This window comes from Rhinoderma darwinii, chromosome 11, assembly GCF_050947455.1.
Source record: "Rhinoderma darwinii isolate aRhiDar2 chromosome 11, aRhiDar2.hap1, whole genome shotgun sequence".
Taxonomy (NCBI): Eukaryota; Metazoa; Chordata; class Amphibia; order Anura; family Rhinodermatidae; genus Rhinoderma; species Rhinoderma darwinii.
In genome coordinates, this window is record NC_134697.1 from 96022777 (window position 1) to 96050340 (window position 27564).

The 27564-nt window shown below is 46.7% G+C and overlaps 1 protein-coding gene across 1 annotated transcript in view; it reads left to right on the top strand.

Annotated features, from left to right (window-relative positions):
• The window catches only part of LOC142663082 (membrane-spanning 4-domains subfamily A member 4D-like), an 86583-nt gene extending 59348 nt beyond the window's left edge, over positions 1–27235 (top strand). Inside the window, exon 7 of the mRNA XM_075841383.1 lies at positions 26853–27235. Within this exon, the coding sequence (XP_075697498.1) occupies positions 26853–27002 (150 nt within the window). The 3' untranslated portion in view covers positions 27003–27235. The remainder of the gene's footprint in view (positions 1–26852) is intronic.
• Positions 27236–27564: the final 329 nt, after the last annotated feature.

Consider the following 27564-nt stretch of genomic DNA (forward strand, 5'->3'; position numbering starts at 1 on the left):
ATTAAAAAAAGAGACTGGAGAGTCACAGGACAAAGCCCTCTGGTGGGGCAGGCCTGCTTGTAGCAGACGGCACTGGGGTGGATTGGTGGTAGAAGTAGTAGCAGCTGCAGCACCAACAGCGGCACATTAAAAAAAGAGTGGACAGGACAGAATCCCATAGTAGCAGGCGGCAGTAGCAGGCGGCAGCAGCAGCAGCAATGTAAGATCTAATCAGTGGCATCAGGCACAGGGGTTTTAAAATCCTCACCGATCCACGCTTGATTCATTTTCAGAAACGTGAGATTTTCCAAGCTGTTGGCGGACAATCTTGTTCGCTTAGGGGTGACGAAGCCCCCTGCTGCGCTGAATACCCTCTCTGACGCTACACTGGAGGGTGGACAAGACAGTACACCCATGGCAAACTGGGCCAGTTCTTGCCAATGATCCAATCTGCTGACCCAGAAGTCCATGGGGTCTGGGATCAGCATTTCTGACGGAGAAAGGGCACAGTCCAAGTACGAGTGAACCTGGTTGTTTAGGTGCTGCACCTGGAGATGGTGAACATCCCTTTGGTGACTAGTGCTACGATGTGTGTCAGGTCGGGGTATTGGATGTAAAAATGTTGTCATCATATTTTCCAAACTGAATTGGCTGCTGCTGCTGCTGCTGCTGCCGCTGCTGCCACGGCTGCCGCCTATTGCAGAGGTAGCTCTGCCAGAGGCGGTGGAACGATGAGACAGTGGGGAGCGGAGAGTGGCCCCCCGGTCAGACATGCTTGCAGCGGGTGTCTGCCGTTTGAAAGCCATGACAAGCTGGCTGCATAGCTTCTCTCTATAATAAGCCAATTTTGCCTCCCTCTCGGAAGGCGCAAAAAACTCCCCCATTCTGGCTTTATACCGAGGGTCTAAAAGTGTGGCTATCCAGTAGTCATCTCTTTGCTTCATGCTAACAATACGACAGTCAGCGCGCAAGTAACGAAGCATACAGCTCGCCATCCTGGCCAGCGTTTCAGAGGGCCCGGTTGGTTCCATCTCCGCCCCATACTGCCATGGTTGTCCATCATCAAGGTCGTCGTCAGACTCGTCATCACCACCATCACTGTCATGTTGTGCGGCTGCCTCGTCCCCTATCCCTTCCTGTGATTCCATCTCCAAATCCAGCTCCTCTTCAGGTCCTGTTTCCTCATCCTCCTCCTCCTCCTCAACATCCATAGCCAGATGTGATCCTTCCTCCATCCTTTGCTGAATCATCGCTGTGAGCGTTTGCTCCATAATGAATATCAGCGGCATAACATCGTTCATTCCGCTAGCGTCACGGCTCACAAATCGTGTGGCCTCTTCAAAGGGCCTCAAAACGCGACATGCGTCTCTAACCAGCTGCCAGTGCCTGAGCTCGAAATTACACTGGCTCCAAACGCTGCCCGTCTGCTGCATCAGGAAATCATTCACGGCTTTCCGCTGTTCGTACAGACGGTCCAACATGTGCAGGGTGGAATTCCATCGTGTTGGAACGTCGCAAATCAGGCTGTGTTCTGGGAGATTGTTTTGACGCTGCAAGTCCAGGAGGGCGTGCTTAAATGCATACGAACGTCTAAAGCGAACGCAAACCCTCCTGGACATGGCCAGCACACCCTTCAAACCAACATATGACTTTAAGAAGCGTGTTATGACCAGATTGATCACATGTGCCATGCAAGGAGCGTGTGTCAGGTGACCTAGACGCAGTGCAGCCACAACGTTCTTGCCGTTATCAGAGACAACATTGCCCAGTGTGAGTTTCAGAGGAGACAGCCAGCGTGCGATTTCCTCCTTGATGCACAGCAGCAGCTCCTGCCCTGTGTGGCTTTTCTCGCCCAGGCTCAGCAGGTGTAAGACAGCGTTGTGGCGCTTCACCTTGCACCTATGAAAAGAGGAGGGAGGAGGAGTGGAAGATACGCTGTGTCCTGTCGGGGACGGGAAGACCTCCAAGGAGGAAGGCAAGGAGGAGGAGGAGGAGTAGGAGGAGAAGGATGGTAGGCGCCTGGTGTCCGGAGTTGAACTAGAAACATACAAGCGTGGAGGTGGTAATGCCTGGCATTGCTGCGGTGGTGCATCGGACTGCAAAATATTGACCCAGTGGGCCGTGAAAGACATGTACTGTCCCTGCCCATAGTTGCTGCTCCACGTGTCGACGGTGGCATGTACCCTGCTGCACACGGATAATTGCAAGGACTTGGACACCTTTTCCTCCACATGCTTGTGCAAGGCAGGGACAGCTGTTTTGGAGAAGTAATGTCGGCTAGGTATTCGCCACCTAGGCTGAGCGCACGCCATCAATTGCTTGAAGCCGGCGGAGTCGACCAGGTGGTATGGCAGCGACTGCACCACCAACAACTTTGCCAGGTGTGAATTAAGCCGCACGACAAGTGGATGACTGGGTATATATTGTTGCTTATTGGACAACGATTCCGTAATGGATAACTGACGGGACATAGGAGGAGCACTAGATGACAGTGATGATGATGATGACAACGACATGGTGGATAAGGCCTGGCTACTACTTAGATGACAGGGACTCGGAGCAGCAGCAGCAGCGGAAGAGGGGTCTTCATTAGATGTACATGATGGTGGGGCATGTTGATTGTCCCACATGGCCTTGTGATGCCGTTCCATGTGTTTACGTAGAGCAGTAGTTCCTACATTGCTGCCCTGCCCACGCCTTACTTTCTGCTTGCAGATACGGCACTGTGCCATGTTTTCCTCCTCTGGGAAGGTACAGAAAAATTGCCACACGGCAGAGTACCGTAAAGAGGTAGTACCACGTCCACCACCACCACCACCACCACAACCACCCGAGCTTGCCCCTTGTCTGGCAGGCTTTTTTCGGGAACCTACACCAGCATCTGTGTCGCCGTCACCGGCTCCTGAGCTGACCCTACCGCTGCAACGTTTTGCAGATTGACTTCTGCCCCTACCTCGGCTTGGCTGTTTATCACATCCAGTGCCGCCACTACTACCCTCCTCCTCTGACGCCGTCATCACCTCGTCACCTGGTTCCCACGTCCTGTCTAAAACAACATCATCATCATAGCCTTCCTCATCATCCCCGCCACTTCTGTCACTGTGTTGTGAATGTGATGTGACATCATGGCGGGCTCCATGCCCCCCCTCATTACTGCGTCTGCCACCACGGCTACCACCACCAACACCCCCACTACCGCAGCTATGCGTCTCGGTCACCGCTTCCACCTCCACCACCGCCGCAACACACTCCGTTGGCTGACTCGCGGAAAACAAATCATCATCATCACTATGTTGTTCAGTATCTTCCTTCGCACCCGAGGAGATGTCTCTTAGGACTCTCAGGAAAGATGGCTTCCCGCTAGGAAGGGGGAGCGAAGACATAGATGATGGAATGGAAACGCTAGAAATACCTATATTACTACTGTCACCGTGCCAAGGAACTGTAGAGGATCTGGAATCCAACGAAACCTGGCTTGAAGCCAGATCGTCAGAGTCTTCCTGCTGAGATGACCGCGAGCCAGCCAACCAGTCCACAATGGCCGTATTGTCTAAAGTAACCCGCCCACCGGAGGAGATGGACAAGTCTGGCTTGCTGATACTACTACTAGCAGGCACATGGCAGCTGCTACTAGTGGAACTGGGCACATGTCTTGTGCCACAAATGCTGCTACTGGGTCTGGCACCAACAGATCCAACATTTGGACTGGAAGAGGAGACGGCATGGGTGTTTCTTCCTCTACCCCGTCCTTTCACAACCTTTTTTTTCCCAGACATTTCAGAGCCCCTTTTAAAAGCGTATTCACACACGGACACTGGCTTGGCAAATGGCAATGAATGAGAATTTCAATCAGCCTCGCTGCAGTGCACTCAGGGAATGCTGGGCCTTGTAGTACTACTAGGCTGCCTGTATGGCAAGTTGGATTGTTATTCCAGGGATGAGCCCCTTTTAAAAGCGTATTCACACACGGACACTGGCTTGGCAAATGGCAATGAATGAGAATTTCAATCAGCCTCGCTGCAGTGCACTCAGGGAATGCTGGGCCTTGTAGTACTACTACTACCACTACTACAAAGGCTGCCTGTATTGCAAGTTGGATGCAATGGGGATGAGCCCCTTCTAAAAGCGTATTCACACACGGACACTGGCTTGGCAAATGGCAATGAATGAGAATTTCAATCAGCCTCGCTGCAGTGCACTCAGGGAATGCTGGGCCTTGTAGTACTACTAGGCTGCCTGTATGGCAAGTTGGATTGTTATTCCAGGGATGAGCCCCTTTTAAAAGCGTATTCACACACGGACACTGGCTTGGCAAATGGCAATGAATGAGAATTTCAATCAGCCTCGCTGCAGTGCACTCAGGGAATGCTGGGCCTTGTAGTACTACTACTACCACTACTACAAAGGCTGCCTGTATTGCAAGTTGGATGCAATGGGGATGAGCCCCTTCTAAAAGCGTATTCACACACGGACACTGGCTTGGCAAATGGCAATGAATGAGAATTTCAATCAGCCTCGCTGCAGTGCACTCAGGGAATGCTGGGCCTTGTAGTACTACTAGGCTGCCTGTATGGCAAGTTGGATTGTTATTCCAGGGATGAGCCCCTTTTAAAAGCGTATTCACACACGGACACTGGCTTGGCAAATGGCAATGAATGAGAATTTCAATCAGCCTCGCTGCAGTGCACTCAGGGAATGCTGGGCGTTGTAGTACTTCTAGGCTGCCTGTATGGCAAGTTGGATTGTTATTCCAGGGATGAGCCCCTTTTAAAAGCGTATTCACACACGGACACTGGCTTGGCAAATGGCAATGAATGAGAATTTCAATCAGCCTCGCTGCAGTGCACTCAGGGAATGCTGGGCGTTGTAGTACTTCTAGGCTGCCTGTATGGCAAGTTGGATTGTTATCCTGTTAATAACGGCCAGGGATGAGCCCCTTTTAAAAGCGTATTCACACACGGACACTGGCTTGGCAAATGGCAATGAATGAGAATTTCAATCAGCCTCGCTGCAGTGCACTCAGGGAATGCTGGGCCTTGTAGTACTACTACTACCACTACTACAAAGGCTGCCTGTATTGCAAGTTGGATGCAATGGGGATGAGCCCCTTCTAAAAGCGTATTCACACACGGACACTGGCTTGGCAAATGGCAATGAATGAGAATTTCAATCAGCCTCGCTGCAGTGCACTCAGGGAATGCTGGGCCTTGTAGTACTACTACCACTACTACAAAGGCTGCCTGTATTGCAAGTTGGATGCAATGGGGATGAGCCCCTTCTAAAAGCGTATTCACACACGGACACTGGCTTGGCAAATGGCAATGAATGAGAATTTCAATCAGCCTCGCTGCAGTGCACTCAGGGAATGCTGGGCCTTGTAGTACTACTAGGCTGCCTGTATGGCAAGTTGGATTGTTATTCCAGGGATGAGCCCCTTTTAAAAGCGTATTCACACACGGACACTGGCTTGGCAAATGGCAATGAATGAGAATTTCAATCAGCCTCGCTGCAGTGCACTCAGGGAATGCTGGGCCTTGTAGTACTACTAGGCTGCCTGTATGGCAAGTTGGATTGTTATTCCAGGGATGAGCCCCTTTTAAAAGCGTATTCACACACGGACACTGGCTTGGCAAATGGCAATGAATGAGAATTTCAATCAGCCTCGCTGCAGTGCACTCAGGGAATGCTGGGCCTTGTAGTACTACTACTACCACTACTACAAAGGCTGCCTGTATTGCAAGTTGGATGCAATGGGGATGAGCCCCTTCTAAAAGCGTATTCACACACGGACACTGGCTTGGCAAATGGCAATGAATGAGAATTTCAATCAGCCTCGCTGCAGTGCACTCAGGGAATGCTGGGCCTTGTAGTACTACTACCACTACTACAAAGGCTGCCTGTATTGCAAGTTGGATGCAATGGGGATGAGCCCCTTCTAAAAGCGTATTCACACACGGACACTGGCTTGGCAAATGGCAATGAATGAGAATTTCAATCAGCCTCGCTGCAGTGCACTCAGGGAATGCTGGGCCTTGTAGTACTACTAGGCTGCCTGTATGGCAAGTTGGATTGTTATTCCAGGGATGAGCCCCTTTTAAAAGCGTATTCACACACGGACACTGGCTTGGCAAATGGCAATGAATGAGAATTTCAATCAGCCTCGCTGCAGTGCACTCAGGGAATGCTGGGCCTTGTAGTACTACTAGGCTGCCTGTATGGCAAGTTGGATTGTTATTCCAGGGATGAGCCCCTTTTAAAAGCGTATTCACACACGGACACTGGCTTGGCAAATGGCAATGAATGAGAATTTCAATCAGCCTCGCTGCAGTGCACTCAGGGAATGCTGGGCCTTGTAGTACTACTACTACCACTACTACAAAGGCTGCCTGTATTGCAAGTTGGATGCAATGGGGATGAGCCCCTTCTAAAAGCGTATTCACACACGGACACTGGCTTGGCAAATGGCAATGAATGAGAATTTCAATCAGCCTCGCTGCAGTGCACTCAGGGAATGCTGGGCCTTGTAGTACTACTACTACCACTACTACAAAGGCTGCCTGTATTGCAAGTTGGATGCAATGGGGATGAGCCCCTTCTAAAAGCGTATTCACACACGGACACTGGCTTGGCAAATGGCAATGAATGAGAATTTCAATCAGCCTCGCTGCAGTGCACTCAGGGAATGCTGGGCCTTGTAGTACTACTAGGCTGCCTGTATGGCAAGTTGGATTGTTATTCCAGGGATGAGCCCCTTTTAAAAGCGTATTCACACACGGACACTGGCTTGGCAAATGGCAATGAATGAGAATTTCAATCAGCCTCGCTGCAGTGCACTCAGGGAATGCTGGGCCTTGTAGTACTACTACTACCACTACTACAAAGGCTGCCTGTATTGCAAGTTGGATGCAATGGGGATGAGCCCCTTCTAAAAGCGTATTCACACACGGACACTGGCTTGGCAAATGGCAATGAATGAGAATTTCAATCAGCCTCGCTGCAGTGCACTCAGGGAATGCTGGGCGTTGTAGTACTTCTAGGCTGCCTGTATGGCAAGTTGGATTGTTATCCTGTTAATAACGGCCAGGGATGAGCCCCTTTTAAAAGCGTATTCACACACGGACACTGGCTTGGCAAATGGCAATGAATGAGAATTTCAATCAGCCTCGCTGCAGTGCACTCAGGGAATGCTGGGCCTTGTAGTACTACTACTACCACTACTACAAAGGCTGCCTGTATTGCAAGTTGGATGCAATGGGGATGAGCCCCTTCTAAAAGCGTATTCACACACGGACACTGGCTTGGCAAATGGCAATGAATGAGAATTTCAATCAGCCTCGCTGCAGTGCACTCAGGGAATGCTGGGCCTTGTAGTACTACTAGGCTGCCTGTATGGCAAGTTGGATTGTTATTCCAGGGATGAGCCCCTTTTAAAAGCGTATTCACACACGGACACTGGCTTGGCAAATGGCAATGAATGAGAATTTCAATCAGCCTCGCTGCAGTGCACTCAGGGAATGCTGGGCGTTGTAGTACTTCTAGGCTGCCTGTATGGCAAGTTGGATTGTTATTCCAGGGATGAGCCCCTTTTAAAAGCGTATTCACACACGGACACTGGCTTGGCAAATGGCAATGAATGAGAATTTCAATCAGCCTCGCTGCAGTGCACTCAGGGAATGCTGGGCGTTGTAGTACTTCTAGGCTGCCTGTATGGCAAGTTGGATTGTTATCCTGTTAATAACGGCCAGGGATGAGCCCCTTTTAAAAGCGTATTCACACACGGACACTGGCTTGGCAAATGGCAATGAATGAGAATTTCAATCAGCCTCGCTGCAGTGCACTCAGGGAATGCTGGGCCTTGTAGTACTACTACTACCACTACTACAAAGGCTGCCTGTATTGCAAGTTGGATGCAATGGGGATGAGCCCCTTCTAAAAGCGTATTCACACACGGACACTGGCTTGGCAAATGGCAATGAATGAGAATTTCAATCAGCCTCGCTGCAGTGCACTCAGGGAATGCTGGGCGTTGTAGTACTTCTAGGCTGCCTGTATGGCAAGTTGGATTGTTATTCCAGGGATGAGCCCCTTTTAAAAGCGTATTCACACACGGACACTGGCTTGGCAAATGGCAATGAATGAGAATTTCAATCAGCCTCGCTGCAGTGCACTCAGGGAATGCTGGGCCTTATAGTACTACTAGGCTGCCTGTATTGCAAGTTGGATGCAACGGGGATGAGCCCCTTATAAAAGCGTATTCACACACTGGCTGAGTAGTGAGTAGTGGATGAGCCCCTTCGATTTCTGAATTCCTGCCTTTTAGATTCCTAAAGCTTTCCCTTACTGCACAGAGATGCTATTCCTACAGCTCCTGTCTGTAAAATGGCCGCTGAGCTCCGTGCATAGACTTTTATTGCAGGCTTGAGCCCGCCCCTATGCTGCCTCCCGATAGGCTGGGAGAGCCGTTTGCAAGGCATTATGGGGTAGCCTGATGTCAGGTGATCTTCTGTAATCCTCCATTTTAGATGTAACATGTGGCAGGCGCCAAAATGTAGCCGGGTTCGGTCAAAACGGGTTCGGCCGAACCCGGTAAAGTTCGGATTCGCTGCGAACCGAACTTTTCCTGAAGTTCGGACCGAAACCGGGTTCGGTTGTCCCGGTTCGCTCATCTCTAATCAGGATACACTAGAGCGGCCATTTTTGAGACCGACACCCTCGCATCAGCACCCAACTTGGCAATTTTGCTTTGAATAACAGAAAAGGGGGTGACCTTCCTTTTCAGGAAACCCTTTCTTCCCCCCCATTTGTACTAACCAAGCTAATTGCCTGGTCCTCCTAAACCAGTCCCCCCCATCCAGATCTACCCCACTAAGTGCGTGCTCAGTGATCAGCAAGATTGTCTATCGCCCTCAATGTTGCATTCAGCTCCTCCAGATCTCTAGTGTGAGCTTCCAGGAGGGCAACATGCTGACATCTGCCACAGAGGTATTCACCCTGGAACTCCTGCTCCAGGCCGGATAACATATGGCCAACTGTGCATTGACGAAAACCTCCAATCTTGTTATACATTATCCAAGTTATTGCGGAATCTCTGCTCTTCTGTTGCCATTGAATTCAATGGGAGGTAAAACCCGCAACAAATAGACAAATGTTGCAATGTTTGTGGCGGAAATACTGTGTTTTCGCCACAACAATCGCAAATCAGAAAAAACACAATTTTTTGGGGGTATAAAATTAATAAAAAAGTTAATACTTACCCCGTGGGCATTGTCACAGGGACACATTCCTCTCTTCTGAGTGCAGTCCGGCCTTTTAAGATGATTTTTCATCCCATGAGACTGCTGCAGCCAATCAAAGGCTGCAGTGGTCACATGGACTGCAGCATCATCCCAGGAGGCCGAGCTGCACTCAGAAGAGGGGAATGCGTCGTTATGACGACGTAGAATGGGGTATTACGTTTTTTTTCTAGTTGTTTTTCCACAGCAGAGATTACGCACCAAAAACTGCACCACAATTTGGAACTTCCTTCGGCTTCGATCACAGAACAGAACGATTTCTGCATGAATATATTCATCAAAAATAATCATCACGATTGTTCCACTAAGTAGAAGAAATATCTTTTTATCTATGATCCAGACAAATATAATTCTGATCTATAGATACCAAGCAGGTCTTCCGTTAAAAACCCTCAAAGATATTTGAACTCAGCTGCCAGAGGTATATGAGAGCAGGGGGCATCCCTGATCTAACGGGTGAGATCGATATCAGCAGGGCCGCCATCAGGGGGGTATTAGGGGTACTGGTGTGAGGGGCCCGGCCAAACCTCATTGAAAGGGGGGCCCGGCAACTGCCGCGACATTCTTTTGGTAGGAAAAAACGGGCCCCTGCAATGGGGCCCGTTTTTTTCACCAACAGAATGTCGTGAGCTGCTACTGCTGCGGGCCCCTCCCCTCCCCTCCCCTCGTCATGGTGGGCCGTCAAACAGTCTGCCCGCGCACCCGATCGCGCGCACAACGAAGCTCCCGCGCCAGCGACCGCCCGCGTGCGCGACCGCCCGCGCGCGCAGAAGCGACCATCGCGCGCAGCGCAAACCGCGACCCCCGCGCGCGGCGCGCCCGCGATCGCCCGCGCGGCGCACCTATGGAAACACATGGACAAAACTTACCTGGAGCCTGGCTGGAGGTGAAGGACTGGACGTCTGGACCGAAGACCTCGCCTGGAAGACATCGCCGGAAGAGGACTGGAGTGGGAGCAGCTCTTCTGACACAGTGAGTAAATTATCTCAAAGTGCTGATCATGTATGGCCCTGTTCACACAGTATTTTGCAGGCAAAAAAAAATCTGCCTCAAAATTCCTTAAAGAATTTTGAGGCAGATTTTGACCTGCCCACACTATCTTGCCGCGTTTTTTTGCTGCGTTTTTTGCCCGCGGCGATTGAGGATAGCAGACAAAAAACGCAGCGAAAAATGCATTTTCTGCCCCCCATTGATTTCGATGGGAAGTCAGAGGCGGAACCGCGGCAAGAAAGGACGTGCTGCTTTTTCTTTTTTCCGCGACCGGCTCCCATTGATTTCAGATTAAATCAGTGGGAGGCGGTTTTGGAAGTTTTTTGGTGCTGATTCTGACGCAGTGTCCGAGTCAATATCAAAAAACACAAATTTGACCCTGGGTAGTCAGCGGGTGCAATATATAGTCAGAGAAGGAATGCCTGCAGGCAAACAAAACCCTATTTCCTGACCACCCAATGGATAATAAAGATAAAGTTAGAGTTTACAACTTTTATTGAGCTACGTGTAGCAAGGACAAACTATACACATAAATTTTAAAATTTCACTGCCACAGACCGAAGTCAGTTTAACAGCTGGAGAAACCCAGCAGAGTATCTGAGAATTGCGGTGTATGCCGAGTGTCGGCAAACAGTCAGTGCAAGGGCAACCAGTGCCTCTATTAGTATGTAGACAAAGGATCCGGCTGAGGTAGGGATTTAAAAATCAATACAGCCCCCCCGACATGTTTCGCTAACTAGTAGCGTCCTCAGGGGTACACGTTCGCTTCCGTTCCGGGGTTCCATCTGAGGTTTCTGTCGGGTGAACCCCGCAACGGAAAGTGAAAGTGACAGCACAGCTTCCGTTTCAGTCACCATTGATCTCAATGGTGACGGAAACATCGCTAATGGTTTCCGTTCGTCACCATTCCGGCTGGTTTTCGGACGGAATCAATATCGCAGTCGACTGCGCTAATGGTGACGGAAACGGAAGCTGTGCTGTCACTTTCACTTTCCGTTGCGGGGTTCACCCGACGGAAACCTCAGACGGAACCCCGGAGCGGAAGCGAACGGTGATGTAAACAGGCCCTAACACAAAAGTTTTGTATTTTTTTAAGCTGGTTCACAAAAAAAAATAATTCCAAATTCTACTGGACCAACTGCCTATTTAGAGACCGGCAGCAGCTCCAGGAGCGACATCATAAGGGACTCACTAGGCGGATATGCTGAGTAAGACTACACAGCTTATCCGCCCCGGTAGCCGCAGGGAATTCTGCCAGCAAAACCGCACCAAATAGTGACGCAGGTTTGGTGAGGCGTGTCCGCTGCGGGAATCCTGCAGGGAAAAAAAAGTTTAGACTTGCCCTGGCCGTAGTTTAGGTGACGCATCTCTCTCTTCTGAACGTAGCCCCGCCTCCTGGGATGACGCTGTAGACCATGTGACCGCTGCAGCAGTCACATGGGATGAAACGTCATGACAGGAGGCCGGGCTGCATTAAGAATAGAGGATCGCGTCACCAGGACTACGGCCGGGGCAAGTCTAGACTTTTTTATAAATTTAAAAAAGTGCCTTTTTTTTTTTCTCATGTGTGATTTTTGCGGCAGAACCGCAGCATTTCCGCAACAGAGGAGCGGCGATTCCACAGAATACATTGACATGTTGCGGCTTAAAAAGCCAAAAGTCACACTGCAGGTCCATTTTTTTTGCAGCGTGTGGATGACATTTGTTCATATCTCATCCACTCGGCTGCGACTGTAATACGCTGCGGATTCTCTACAATAAAATGTGTTGCATAAAATCCGCAGTGTTCATGCCTAGTGTGTTCCTACCCTAAGGCCGGATTTACACGAGCGTGTGCTTTTTGTGCGCGCAAAAACGTGGCGTTTTGCGCATGCAAAAGGTCCATAACAGCTCCGTGTGTCAGCAGCGTATGATGCGCGGCTGCGTGATTTTCGCGCAGCCGCCATCATTATGACACTCTGTTTGTATGCTTGTAGCACGTGGTGCTTTTCTGTTTTCATTCATAGTTCATACGGCTGCGGAAGTGCTGGCCGTGATTTTCACGCACCCATTGACTTCAATGGGTGCGTGATGCGCGAACAATGCACAAATATCGGACATGTCGTCAGTTTTACGCAGCGGACACACGGACACACGCTGCGTGAATATCACTGACAGTCTGCACGACCCCATAGAGTAACATAGGTCCGTGCGAGGCGCGTGAAAATCACGCACGTTGCACGGACGTATTACACGTTCGTCTGAATAAGCCCTAACAATAAGGCCCAGTTCACAGAGTTTTTGGGCCTTGATATTGACTCGGACACTGCGTCAGAATCAGCACCAAAAAACTTCCAAAACCGCCTCCCATTGATTTAATCTGAAATCAATGGCAGCCAGTCGCGGAAAAAAGAAAAAGCAGCACGTCCTTTCTTGCCGCGGTTCCGCCTCTGACCTCCCATCGAAATCAATGGGAGGCAGAAAATGCATTTTTCGCTGCGTTTTCTGTCTGCTGTCCTCAATCGCCGCGGGCAACAAACGCGGCAAGATATGTTGGGCAGGTCAAAATCTGCCTCAAAATTCGGTGCGCGGTTCCAGGCGGTCGCCGGTGCGCATGCGCGGGAGTTTGCGGGTGCGCGCGATCGGTCGCACGGGCGGCGGTGTTTGACGGCCCCCATGCCACACAGGGCCGATATCAGGGGGGTATTAGGGGTACTGATGTGAGAGGCCCGGCCAAACCTAATTGAAAGGGGGGCCCGCAGCTCATGACATTGCAGGGGCCTGTTTTTTTTCTACCAAAGGCAAGTCGCGGCAGTTGCCGGGCCCCCCTTTCAATTAGGTTTGGCCGGGCCTCTCACATGAGTACCCCTAATACCCCCCCTGATGGCGGCCCTGGGTACCATGATATAGTGCTGGACGGAATACCGTTAACAGACGGTGCCACGGTAGGGGGGCCCAGAAAATTTCGCTGTAGGGGGCCCTGAAATTCCTGATGGCGGCCCTGGATATCAGTATCGATCTCACCCGTTTAACCCGTCAGATGCGGAGCTCAATAGCGGGCGCGGCATCTGAGTGGTTTTGTAGAGGGAGGGAGGGAGCTCCCTCTCATCCCACCTGCAGCCAGCGATAAGATCACCGAGTGTCTGTGTCTCCGATGGCAGCCGGAGGCCTAATAAAGGCCCCCAAGTCTGCCTGTAGTGTATGCCAGAGGCATAATACATGGACAGGCAGTAATACGTTATATACAGAAGTTTTGCAGTGTATTATAAATGCGATTGGAGGATCGCATAGTGAAGTCCCAAAGTGGGACTAGTAAAAAAATAACAAAAAAGTTTAATAAAAAGTGAAAAAAAAAATGAAAAACCCACCCTTACATAGTTACATAGTTAGTACGGCTGAAAAAAGACACATGTCCATCAAGTTCCACCAAGGGACGGGAAAAGGGAAGGAAAACATTTCTACACATAGGAGCGAATACTTTTTTGTTCTAGGATATGATCTTTGCCTTTTTGCAGCGTCTCCTGTCCCTGCTGCGACCAGCTCCTGCGGTGACTATTCCATAGATTCACAGTTCTCACAGTAAAGAAGACTTGTCGCCTCTGCAAGTTGAACCTTTTTTTCTCCAGACGCAGGGAGTGCCCCCTTGTTTTTTGAGGGGGTTTTACATGGAACAGATTTCACCATATTTTTTGTATGTGCCATTAATATATTTATATTAATTAATCATGTCCCCCCTTAGTCGTCTTTTTTCAAGGCTAAATAGGTTTAATTCTTTTAATATTTCTTCATAACTTAGATTCTCCATGCCCCTTATTAGCTTCGTTGCTCTTCTTTGTATTTTTTCCAACTGCAGGGCATCCTTTCTATGAACTGGAGCCCAGAACTGAACTGCATATTCTAGATGAGGCCTCACTAATGCTTTGTAAAGTGGTAATATTACATCTCTGTCCCGCGAGTCCATGCCTCTTTTAATACACGACAATATCCTGCTGGCCTTTGAAGCAGCTGATTGACACTGCATGCTGTTATTTAGTTTATGATTTACAAGTACACCCAGATCCTTCTCAACAAGTGACTCCCCCAGTGTAGCGCCCCCTAGGACATATGATGCATGCAGATTATTACACCCAGATCCTTCTCAACAAGTGACTCCCCCAGTGTAGCTACCCCTAGGACATATGATGCATGCAGGTTGTCGGTACCCAGATGCATAACTTTACATTTATCTACGCTAAACTTCATTTGCCAACTGGATGCCCAAACACTTTGTTTGTTTAAATCTGATTGCAATTCACGAACATCTTCCATAGACTGAACTATATTGCATAGCTTGGTGTCATCTGCAAAAATAGAAATAGTGCTATTAATCCCATCATCTATATCATTAATAAATAAGTTGAATAATAGTGGTCCCAGCACTGAACCCTGGGGTACACCACTTATTACCGGGGACCATTCAGAGTAGGAATCATTGACCACAACTCTCTGGATACGGTCCTTGAGCCAATTCTCAATCCAATTACAAACTTTATTTTCTAAACCTATAGTCCTTAATTTACCCATTAGACGTCTATGGGGGATAGTGTCAAATGCCTTTGCAAAGTCCAAAAACACTATATCCACAGCGGCCCCTCTGTCTAGGCTTCTGCTCACCCCTCATATGAACACTATATCCACAGCGGCTCCTCTGTCTAGGCTTCTGCTTACCTCTCATATAAACACTATATCCACAGCGGCCCCTCTGTCTAGGCTTCTGCTCACCCCTCATATGAACACTATATCCACAGCGGCTCCTCTGTCTAGGCTTCTGCTTACCTCTCATATAAACACTATATCCACAGCGGCCCCTCTGTCTAGGCTTCTCCTCACCTCTCATATAAACACTATATCCACAGCGGCCCCTCTGTCTAGGCTTCTGCTCACCTCTCATATAAACACTATATCCACAGCGGCCCCTCTGTCTAGGCTTATCCTCACCCCTCATATAAACACTATATCCACAGCGGCCCCTCTGTCTAGGCTTCTGCTCACTTCTTTATAAAAACAGATCAGGTTCGTTTGACAACTTCTGTCCTTAGTAAAACCGTGCTGGCTGTCACTTATAATACTATTTTTTGTCACATAATCCTGTATATAGTCCCTGAATAGCCACTCAAACATTTTCCCCACGATGGATGTTAAGCTTACTGGTCTATAATTACCCGGGGAAGACCTAGAGCCCTTTTTGAAAATAGGCACCACATTTGTCCTGCGCCAGTCCCTTGGCACTATACCAGTCACTAGAGATTCTCTGAATATTATGAAAAGGGGGACAGAGATAACTGAACTAAGCTCTTTAAGAATTCTAGGGTGTAACCCATCTGGTCCCGGGGCCTTGTGTACATTTATTTAATTTAGCTTGCACCATATCTACATTCATCCAATTCAGTATATCAACTGATATATTAAGAGCACTGGCAGCGGCTACATTAGCTGCTTTTTCTTCTGTTGTATATAGAGCTGAAGAACCCATTTAGTAACTCTGCCTTCTCTTGATCCCCTGTGACCAACTCCCCATTACCACTATCTAGGGGTCCTACATGTTCAGACCTTGGCTTTTTAGCATTTATATACGCAAATAATTTTTTGGGATTTGTTTTACTATCCTTGGCCTACAAACTGCTTTATTATTTGAAAACAAAATAAAGTAAAAAAGTTGCACATATTTGGTATCGCCGCGTCTGTAATGACCCCAACTATAAACTTATTACATCATTTAACCCGCACAGTGAACGTCGTAAAAAAATAATAATAAAGAATGCAAAAATTGCTGTTTTCTTTGAATCCAGCCTTAAAACAAAATGTGATAAAAAGTGATCAAAAAGTCGCATCTACTCCAAACTGTTACCAATAAAAACTGCAAGTCGTCCCACAAAAAAAAAACCCTCATACAGCTGCATCGGCGGAAAAAGAAAAAAGTTACGGCTCTTCAAATATGGAGACACAAAAACACATAATTTTGAAAACAAAGTGTTTTCACTGTGTAAAAGTAGTAAAACATACAAAATCGATACAAATTTGGTATCGCTGCAAACGCAACAACCCATGGAATAAAGTTATTGTGTTATTTATACCACACAGTAAACGGCGTAGATTTAGGACGCAAAAAATGGTGGCGAAATTGCCGTTTTTTTTCTATTCCCCCCAAAAATAAATTAATAAAAGTTCATCAATAAATTCTATGTACCCCAAAATGGGGCTAATAAATATTACAACTTGTCCCGCAAAAAACAAGACCTTATACAGCTGTGGCAATGCAAAAATAAAGAAGTTATAGCTCTATGAATGAGACGATGGAAAAACATAAAAAAAAAATTGCTTGGTCATTAAGGTCTAAAATAGGCCGGTCACTAAAGGTTTAAAGAGCATCGTAATCTTTGTTGTCATTGTACACACAAGACATATCATTAATAAGGTCTAATCGCTGACTTTTCATTGGGGTACAAGCTGTATTCTGCAGATGATTTGCACCTAAATGGAAGGCGGTCCGCTGTGCTGGGGGGGATTATTTAAACTAGGGCTGAGGAGGGAAGTCAATGTAGAAAATAAAGGGGTAGTTAGGTTAGAGAGGGGTCAGACTTTATTGGTGGGGGGAGAAACAGACTGTGGGGAGAGGACTAGGCAACAAGATAAGGAGATCCTTTTGTTACAAAACAGCAGTGTAAATAAAAATGCCCAAATAATCATGTCTGTATGTGAGAAGTGATATGAAGGTGGTGGTGTATATCTGTATGTGAGAAGTGATATGAAGGCGATGGTGTATGTCTGTATGTAAGAAGTGATATGAAGGTGATGTATGTCTGTATGTGAGAAGTGATATGAAGGCGGTGGTGTATGTCTGTATGTGAGAAGTGATATGAAGGTGGTGGTGTATGTCTGTATGTGAGAAGTGATGTGAAGGCGGTGGTGTATGTCTGTATGTGAGAAGTGATATGAAGGCGGTGGTGTATGTCTGTATGTGAGAAGTGATATGAAGGTGGTGGTGTATGTCTGTATGTGAGAAGTGATATGAAGGCGATGGTGTATGTCTTTATGTAAGAAGTGATATGAAGGTGATGTATGTCTGTATGTGAGAAGTGATATAAAGGCGGTGGTGTATGTCTGTATGTGAGAAGTGATATGAAGGTGGTGGTGTATGTCTGTATGTGAGAAGTGATGTGAAGGCGGTGGTGTATGTCTGTATGTGAGAAGTGATATGAAGGCGGTGGTGTATGTCTGTATGTGAGAAGTGATATGAAGGTGGTGGTGTATGTCTGTATGTGAGAAGTGATATGAAGGCAGTGGTGTATGTCTGTATGTGAGAAGTGATATGAAGGTGGTGGTGTATGTCTGTATGTGAGAAGGGATATGAATGCGGTGGTGTATGTCTGTATGTGAGAAGTGATATGTAGGTGGTGGTGTATGTCTGTATGTGAGAAGTGATATGAAGGCGGTGGTGTATGTCTGTATGTGAGAAGTGATTTGAAGGTGGTGGGGTATGTCGGTATGTGAGAAGTGATATGAAGGCGGTGGTGTATGTCTGTATGTGAGAAGTGATATGAAGTGTCATAGGGTTCATTACGTTAATACACGATCAACAGAGCCAGTGACGACAGGGCAACTCCAACAGGGTTTATTGTATCCAATGCTGACAGAACATGTCGCGTTCAATGCAGGAACAACACACAGTCCACAAAATAAGGTAATCCCAGGAACATCTTCAGAGCGCTGGCCTCAGCTTCAGTTCTCAGTAAAGTCTACATCCAGGAGATCTCTTCATCCTCCCCAGGACAAGCCCTTACATACCCCTCAGGGGGAGGAACATCTTTTTCAGTTATTAGTCACCATCATTATAATGACTTTAGTTTGTAGTCATACACTGTCTGTAGGTGAGTTGTGGTCCTTTGTGCTATCATGTGTATTGCCACAGCCGGGATGAGGACACAATTGGGGAGATAATTGGATCACCTTTGTTTGCTGGTCTGCACCTGAGCTGAATATAACTGTGGTGCCTCCTGATGACCCCCTGTGGGGACTGGACAATGGCAACACTTTATGTCTTGCGGACTTCACCTCTGACTCGTCTAATTGTCCATAGGCTGGAGACACAACCTGTGGTACTTGATTAGAGAGTCATCCCTCTCTGCTGAGGACTCACAATAAACCACACATAATGCACCATCACATGAAGGCAGTGGTGTATGTCTGTATGTGAGAAGTGATATGGTGATGTATGTCCGTATGTGAGAAGTGATATGAAGGTGGTGGTGTATGTCCGTATGTGAGAAGTGATATGAAGGTGGTGGTGTATGTCTGTATGTGAGAAGTGATGTGAAGGCGGTGGTGTATGTCTGTATGTGAGAAGTGATATGAAGGTGGTGGTGTATGTCTGTATGTGAGAAGTGATATGAAGGTGGTGGTATACGTATGTATGTGTCACGAAGGGTCAGTGGACTCACTGGGCCGTACCGCCTTGGCAGTTGGGCAGCTGGCCAACAGGGTGCAGGTCACAGTCTATGGTATGTAGGTTACCTGTGGCAGCACGGACTGTAGCTTGGCAGGAACTAGGCAGCGGGTGGACGTCAGGCGTGGAGAAGCAGGCAAGTGTGGTATCCAGCACAGCACGACAGTAGCAAGCACGGCACTAGATCGGGATACAGGTACAGGAATGGGAACAGGAACACTGGGAGCAGAAAACACTAGGGGCCATTTGATTAGACAGACTAAGGGATACACAACAATGCTCAGGCATAGAATTAGGGGGCTGGACCTCTCCCATAGTCCAGGGTACTCACGGGTTAAAGTTCGTCCATCCGGTCCGGTGCACGCGCTGCCCCTTTAAGAGCGGGCACGAGCGTGCGCGCCCACCCTAAGGGATCCGGCAGAGGTGAGTGGACGCGAGCGCTGGCGTCTCCTGAGGAGGAGGCTGGGGCCTGCGCTTGCCGACTCGTGGCTGCGGCTGTCAGGGGAATGTTGGAGCTGACAGCCCACAGCCACGGACATTACAGTATCCCCCCTCTTACGCCCCCTCTTCTTCGGACCAGTGCGAGAGACAAAATTCTTCAGAAGAGTAGGAGCATTGAGGTTCTCATCTGGCTCCCAGGACCTCTCTTCAGGGCTGAACCCCCTCCAATCCACCAAATAAAAAGCCTTTCCTCTCACTCTCTTGGTGTCCAAGATCTCCTTGACCTCTAAGATGTCCAAAGGGCTGTTGGAGGCAACCGCAGGGCTCGGAGTCTTGGAATATCGGTTCAGGATCACTGGTTTCAGGAGGGAGACATGGAAGGAGTTGGGAATCCTGAGGGTAGGAGGCAGCCGAAGCTTGTAGGCGACAGGGTTGATCTGTTGCAGAACCTCGAATGGTCCGAGGAGCCTAGGGGTAAATTTACATGATGGCACCCTCAGTCGGATATTCCTAGACGACAGCCAGACCTTAGTGCCAGGAAGAAACCGAGGAGGCTCTCTTCTCCTTGTCTTAGCCTTCCGTTTCATGCTATCCACTGCCATTAGGATGGAAGATCGTGTCTGCTGCCAGATTTGCAAAAAGTCTCTAAACGTGGAGTCAGCTGCAGGTACTTCAGAAGTATCAGGCACCGGAAGAGGAATTCGTGGGTGTTGGCCGTAGACAATGCAGAACGGTGTATTCCTAGTAGACTCACTGGTGTGATTATTGTAGGAGAACTCCGCCCATGGGAGCAGCTGCACCCAGTCATCATGCTGTTTGGAGATGAAATGGCGTAGGTAGTTCTTCAAAATCTGGTTGATCCTCACGACCTGACCATTAGACTGAGGATGGTAGGCAGAAGAAAAGTCCAACTTCACGCCAAGAAGTCCGCAGAGGGCTCTCCAGAACCTTGAGGTAAACTGAACCCCCCAATCAGACACAATATGCTGCGGCAAGCCGTGCAGGCGGAAGATGTGTTGGATTAATAACTTGGCCAACTGAGGAGCAGAAGGAAAACCGGTCAGAGGAACGAAGTGGGCCATCTTCGAAAATCGGTCCACCACCACCCAGACAGACAGATGCGTCCACCTCCAACGAGAACTGCAGAAAGACATCCGGATGATGGAGGATAGAGGCTGACGTGAAGGAACTCTTCAGGCTATTGAATGCGGACTCTGCCTCAGGAGTCCACACCTTGGCATTCATACCCTTCTTAGTAAGGTTAGAGATGGGAGAAGTTCGGAATAAACTGCCTGTAAAAGTTAGCAAATCCCAGAAAGCGCTGTATGGTCCTCAAGCCTTGAGGACGTGGCCACTCCAGGACAGACTTTACCTTCTTAGGGTCCATCTCGAGACTTCGATTCGAGATGATGTAGCCCAGGAAGGGTAGAGCACTTTTCCAACTTGGTGTATAGATGATTCTCCCTTAACCGCAGCAGAACCTGATGGACATATCTCTGGTGCATCATAGGATCTGGAGAAAAAATCAAGATGTCATCAAGGTAGACTACAACACAAACATAGTGGAGGTCACGGAAAATGTCATTCACAAACTCCTGGAAGACCGCGGGAGCATTACACAGGCCGAAGGGCATTACTAGATACTCATAGTGTCCATCACGGGTGTTAAATGCAGTCTTCCATTCATCGCCCTGGCGAATCCGGATTAGGTTGTAAGCCCCACGCAGGTCTAGTTTATAAAAAATCTTTGCACCACGCATACGATCAAATAGTTCGGAGATCAGTGGCAACGGATATTTATTCTTCACCGTGATCTGGTTAAGACCACGGTAGTCGATGCAAGGACGAAGAGAACTATCTTTCTTTTTGACGAAGAAGAACCCGGCCCCTGCCGGGGAGGAAGACTTTCGTATGAAGCCCCTTTCTAAGTTCTCTTTTACATAGGACATGGACAGAGTCTCTGGCAAGGAGAGAGGATATACCCTACCACGGGGAAGGGATGCACCAAGTATCAGTTCAATAGGGCAGTCATATGCCCGATGTGGAGGCAATGTCTCCGCCTCCCTCTTGCTGAAGACGTCCGAGAAGGCAGCATAAGTACCCGACAATCCTGCCAATGACCGAGGCAGCGAAGGCTGAGCCGAACTAATCCACACCAGGCAACGACCTTGACACTCTGGACCCCACTGAAGATCCTCTCCTCAAACACCATGGGAAAAGTCCGGAGGAAGGCAGGGAAGTCACGAGTCTCTGGTCCTTGTCTCTCCCAGATAGGGTTCGCCCATGCAAGAGCCTTTCCAATGAGGAGTGAAATTATGAAAGCGACCCTGGCACCATCAGACGAAAATGTCCTAGCATACAAGCTGAAGTGGATCTGGCATTGATTAAGAAAACCACGACAGGTACTTGCATCTCCGTCATAGCGATCAGGAAGTGGCAAATAAACGCGTGGGTTTCGCGGGATCCGGCAGAAGTGAGTGGATGCGAGCGCTGGCGTCTCCTGAGGAGGAGGCTAGGGCCAGCGCTTGCCGACTTGTGGCTGCGGCTGTCAGGGGAAGGTTGGAGCTGACAGCCCGCATCCACGGACGATACAGTATGTGAGAAGTGATGTGAAGGCGGTGGTGTATGTCTGTATGTGAGAAGTGATATGAAGGTGGTGGTGTATGTCTGTATGTGAGAAGTGATATGAAGGCGGTGGTGTATGTCTGTATGTGAGAAGTGATATGAAGGTGAGTGTGAATGAGACATTAGAGGGTGAAGATTGTGAGGAGGTTGAAACTTTGTGGGTGGAACTAGAAAGGGAGGTAAACACTGAAAAAATTACTTTTGGTGTAATCTATAGACCCCCCAATATAACTGAGGAGATGAAAGTTCAGCAATATAAACAGATGGAGCGGGCTGCACAGGCGGGTACAGTAGTGACAATGGGAGATTTTTATTACCGGGATATTAATTGGTGTCATGGTTCGGCTTCAACTGCAAAGGGGAGACATTTCCTCAACCTGTTGCAGGATAATGTTATGGGCCAGTTTGTGGAAGACCCGACTAGAGGTGAAGCACTGTTGGTTCTGGTCATTTCTAATAATGCAGAGTTTGTTGGGAACGTCAATGTTTGTGAAAACCTCGGTAACAGTGATCATTATATAGTTACATTTTACCTATACTGTAAAAAACAAACACAGGCTGGGAGGGCAAAAACACTTAATTTTAAGAAGGCCAATTTTCCCAGGATGAGGGGTGCAATTCAGGATATAGACTGGGAAGAACTAATGTCAAATAATGGGACAAATGATAAATGGGAGATTTTCAAATTTACTTTGGGTAATTATAGTGCAAAATGTATTCCTATAGGTAACAAGTATAAACGACTAAAATTAAGCCCCACATGGCTTACACCTTCTGTAAAAAGGGCAATACATGACAAAAACAGGGCATTTCAAAAATACAATTCTGAGGGTACAGCTGTAGCCTTTGTAAAATATAAAGAACTTAATAAATCTGTAAAAATGTAATATAATCAGCAAAAATAGAAAATGAAAGGCAGGTGGCCAAGGATAGTAAAACAAATCCCCAAAAATTCTTCATGTATTGACTGTAAATGCAAACAAGCCATGGTCTGAACATGTAGGACCCCTAGATAGTGGTAATGGGGAGTTGGTCACAGGGGATCAAGAGAAGGCAGAGTTACTAAATGGGTTCTTCCGCTCTGTATATACAACAGACGAGAGAGCAGCTGATGTAGCCGGTGCCAGTGCTGTTAATATATCAGTTGATATACTGAATTGGATGAATGTAGATATGGTGCAAGCTAAATTAAATAAATGTACACAAGGCCCCGGGACCAGATAGGTTACACATTAGAGTTCTTAAGGAGCTTAGTTCAGTTATTTCTGTCCCCCTCTTCATAATATTTAGAGATTTTTTAGTAACTGGTATAGTGCCAAGGGACTGGCGCAGGGCAAATGTGGTGCCTATTTTAAAAAAGGGCTCTAGATCTTGCCCGGTAATTATAGACCTGTAAGCTTAACATCCATCGTGGGGAAAATGTTTGAGGGGCTATTGAGGGACTATATACAGGATTATGTGACAAAAAATAGTATTATAAGTGACAGCCAGAAAGGTTTTACTAAGGACAGAAGCTGTCACACCAACCTGATTTTTTTTTTATGAAGAGGTGAGCAGAAACCTAGACAGAGGGGCGGCTGTAGATATAGTGTTTTTATGAAGATGTGAGCAGAAGCCTAGACAGAGGGGCCGCTGTGGATATAGTGTATATATGAAGAGGTGAGCAGAAGCCTAGACAGAGGGGCCGCTGTGGATATAGTGTTTTTAGACTTTGCAAAGGCATTTGACACTGTCCCTCATAGACGTCTAATGGGTAAATTAAGGACTATAGGTTTAGAAAGTATAGTTTGTAATTGGATTGAGAATTGGCTCAAGGACCGTATCCAGAAAGTTGTGGTCAATGATTCATATACTGGGGGAGTCACTTGTAGAGAAGGATCTGGGTGTAATAATCTGCAGCATCATATGTCCTAGGGGGAGCTACACTGGGGGAGTCACTTGTAGAGAAGGATCTGGGTGTAATAATCTGCAGCATCATATGTCCTAGGGGGAGCAACACTGGGGGAGTCACTTGTTGAGAAGGATCTGGGTGTAATAATCTTCAGGCATCATATGTCCTAGGGGGAGCTACACTGGGGGAATCACTTGTAAAGAAGGATCTGGGTGTAATAATCTGCAGCATCATATGTCCTAGGGGGCGCTACACTGGGGGAGTCACTTGTTGAGAAGGATCTGGGTGTAATAATCTGCAGCATCATATGTCCTAGAGGGCGCTACACTGGGGGAGTCACTTGTTGAGAAGCATCTGGGTGTAATAATCTGTAGGCATCATATGTCCTAGGGGGAGCTACACTGGAGGAGTCACTCGTTGAGTATGTTCTGGGTGTAATAATCTGCAGGCATCATATGTCCTATGGGGAGTAACACTGGGGGAGTCACTTGATGAGAAGGATCTGGGTGTAATAATCTGCAGCATCACATGTCCTAGGGGGAGCTACACTGGGGGAGTCACTTGTTGAGAAGTATCTGGGTGTAATAATCTGCAGCATCATATGTCCTAGGGGGCGCTACACTGGAGGAGTCACTTGTTGAGAAGGATCTGGGTGTACTTGTAAGTCATAAACTAAATAACAGCATACAATGTCAATCATCTGCTTCAAAGGCCAGCAGGATATTGTCGTGTATTATAAGAGGCATGGACTCGCGGGACAGGGATGTAATATTACCACTTTACAAACCATTAGTGAGGCCTCATCTAGAATATCCAGAAGGAAAAGGTTCAGCACTCCTTGTGGAACATGAAAAAATCCTCTTTATTGGTTAAAATAGATAGCCAGCGGAAGACTGAACAGCAAACAGTGGACAAGAAACATAAAACATACATTCCCTCTGACGCGTTTCTAGCTCTCAAGAGCCATTACTCATAGATAGGGGAAGGAATGAGAATGTCTGGCTAAAATAGCAGCCAAGACAAAAAACACCCACTTTGATCAGGTGTATGCTTTATCACATAAGTGGATGACATGTGAAACATACAAAATTGTATAAAATGCAACTATAAAATCTCAAGCCAAACACAAAAATACAAAATGTGCAAAATATATTAAATATTGGTAGTTCAGAATAAGATCATTTCTCACATTTAAACCATTGGGGACTATAGTGTTCAACATGAGAATCCAGTAACCCTCACGATTCAAAAGTGCTCTCCTATGATCACCACCTCGCACTGGTCTATTAACTCTTTCAATTCCTGAAAAAGCAAAATTACTGGTATCGCCTTGGTGCATAAGACTAAAATGTTTGGATGCATTGGAAGGATTTCTAACTCCAGGATTAGAGGCTCCATTGAGATGTTCTCTAATTCTAACCTTAAGGGAGCGACTAGTGCACCCAACATAAGATAAATTACAAAGAGTACAATTTATTTGGTAAACTACATGTCGTGTGTTGCAATTGATGAACTGTTTAATTTTATGTATAGATCCATCAATGGCTGAGATAACTTCTTTAGTTTGGTGTGCATAATTGCAACACATACATATATTTGCTCCACAAGGATAAAAACCCTTTGATGACAGCCATGAATTCTGTTTGGATGAAAATTGCGTTAAACTAGGTGAAAGCATAGAACCAAAAGTAGGCGCTCTCCGAGAGGAGAATGTACAACCTGGCTCTAATATCTGACGTAAGCCCTCATCTTGAAAGAGGACTGGTAAATATTTGGACACTATAGATCGTATCATATGATATTCTTTACTGTACGATATAACAAACGCAAGAGATGCATTTTTGTTCTTTTTATGTGTATGCTTTATTTGCAGTAAATCACAAAGTTTTCTGTCCTCACCCAAATTAATAGCCCTATCCAGAGTCCATTGAGGACAACCTCGATTTTTTTTAAACAATTACAAATTTTATTCGTTTCTTCCTTATACACCTGTTTAGACGAGCAGTTTCTTTTAGCTCGTAAAATTTCTCTAACCGGAACACCCTTGATGGTGTGCTCCGGGTGGCAGGACTTGCCATGCAAAATTGCATTACCAGCAGTAAGCTTGCGATAGGTGCCAGTCTGAACAGTCTCTAGGCTGGAAATACCACTTAGAGTGAGATCCAGGAACGTAATTTTTTGACAATCATAAGCATAGGTGAATGTCAAACCAAATGGATTATTATTTATGTAGTTGATGAAGTCTGGTATGGTCGCCACATCTGAGGACCAGATAATGATCATATTATCAATGTAACGACCATACCAGACCAGATCAAAAGCAAAAGGATTGCTTTCAGTCCAGTTCTGGGCTCCAGTTCATAGAAAGGAGGAAAAATACAAAGAAGAGCAACGAAGCTAAGAAGGGGCGCAGAGAATCTAAGTTATGAGGAACGATTAAAAGAACTAAACCTATTTAGCCTTGAAAAAAGACGACTAAGGGGGACATGATTAACTTATATAAATATATGAATGGCACATACAAAAAATATGGTGAAATCCTGTTCCATGTAAAACCCCCTCAAAAAACAAGGGGGCGCTCCCTCCGTCTGGAAAAAAAAAGGTTCAACCTGCGGAGGCGACAAGTCTTCTTTACTCTGAATCTATGGAATAGTCACCGCAGGAGCCGTCACAGCAGGGACAGGAGATGCTGCAAAAAGGCAAAGATAATTTCCTAGAACAAAAGAACATTATCTCCTATGTGTAGAAATTGTTTACTTCCCCTTTCCCGTCCCTTGGTGGAACTTGATGGACATGTGTCTTTTTTCAGCCGTACAAACTATGTAACTATGTAAGCCACAGGAAAAAAGTACAAAAAGACCAGCTACCCAGTACAGTCATGATATTTTGGATTCAGCTCACAATTGTGAGTTGGGTAGGGTTGAAAACGGCAGTAGGTCCTCCAGTGCAGAAGATAGTAGAAGAACATACAACAGAGATAGATAAAAGGACCAGGGACACGGTAAAAGACATTGCTCCAATTTTTTGTCACAGAGCTTCGAAAGTAAGCCTTCCAGAAAGTCATCCGTCAAGAAGGAAAGCAATACCGGTCTCAAAATGTGTGGCAGATGTCTGTTACTTGTTTACTGCACTTGACTCATGCTTTACTGTACTTTGTTGTCTCTGGTTGTAGGTCTTTGTGATCCAAAATGGTGTTCCGGTTTCCATAAGTTCTGCTGCGGTTCCAGCCACATTTCCAGGATTTGCTCAACCATTTCCATCAGCAAACGTTCCACCAACACCATATGTGTTCCAAGAAGTCAAAGCTAGACCATTGTCATAGTGACATTAAGTATTTCAAAGAATGTTCTCGAAATTGAGATGAAGCCGATCATTTTGAATCATTTCCCAAAAATATATATAGAACAATATCTGAGAATGCGGCCTATCAGTTCACTAGGATTTGGCATTTTACTAGTAGGCATCAAGCTAAAATTGGCATAAGAATGCCTCATATCTATCTATCTATCTATCTATCTATCTATCTATCTATCTATCTATCTATCTATCTATCTATCTATCTATCTATCTATCTATCTATCTATCTATCTATCTATCTATCTATCTATCTATCTATCTATCTCATATATGTATATCTTTCTTTCTATCTATCTCATATATATATATGTAAAAGTTTTAGACAGTTGTGGAAGAATACTGTAAAGTAAGAATTTAAAAAAAAATAGAAGTGTTATTATTATTTTTTATCAATTAACAAAATACCAAGTGAATGAACAGAGGAGAAGTCTAAATCAATTAAATATTTGGTGTGACCACGATTTACCTTCAAAACAGCATCAATTCTTCTAGATACACTTGCACAAAGTCATGAATTTTGTAAGATT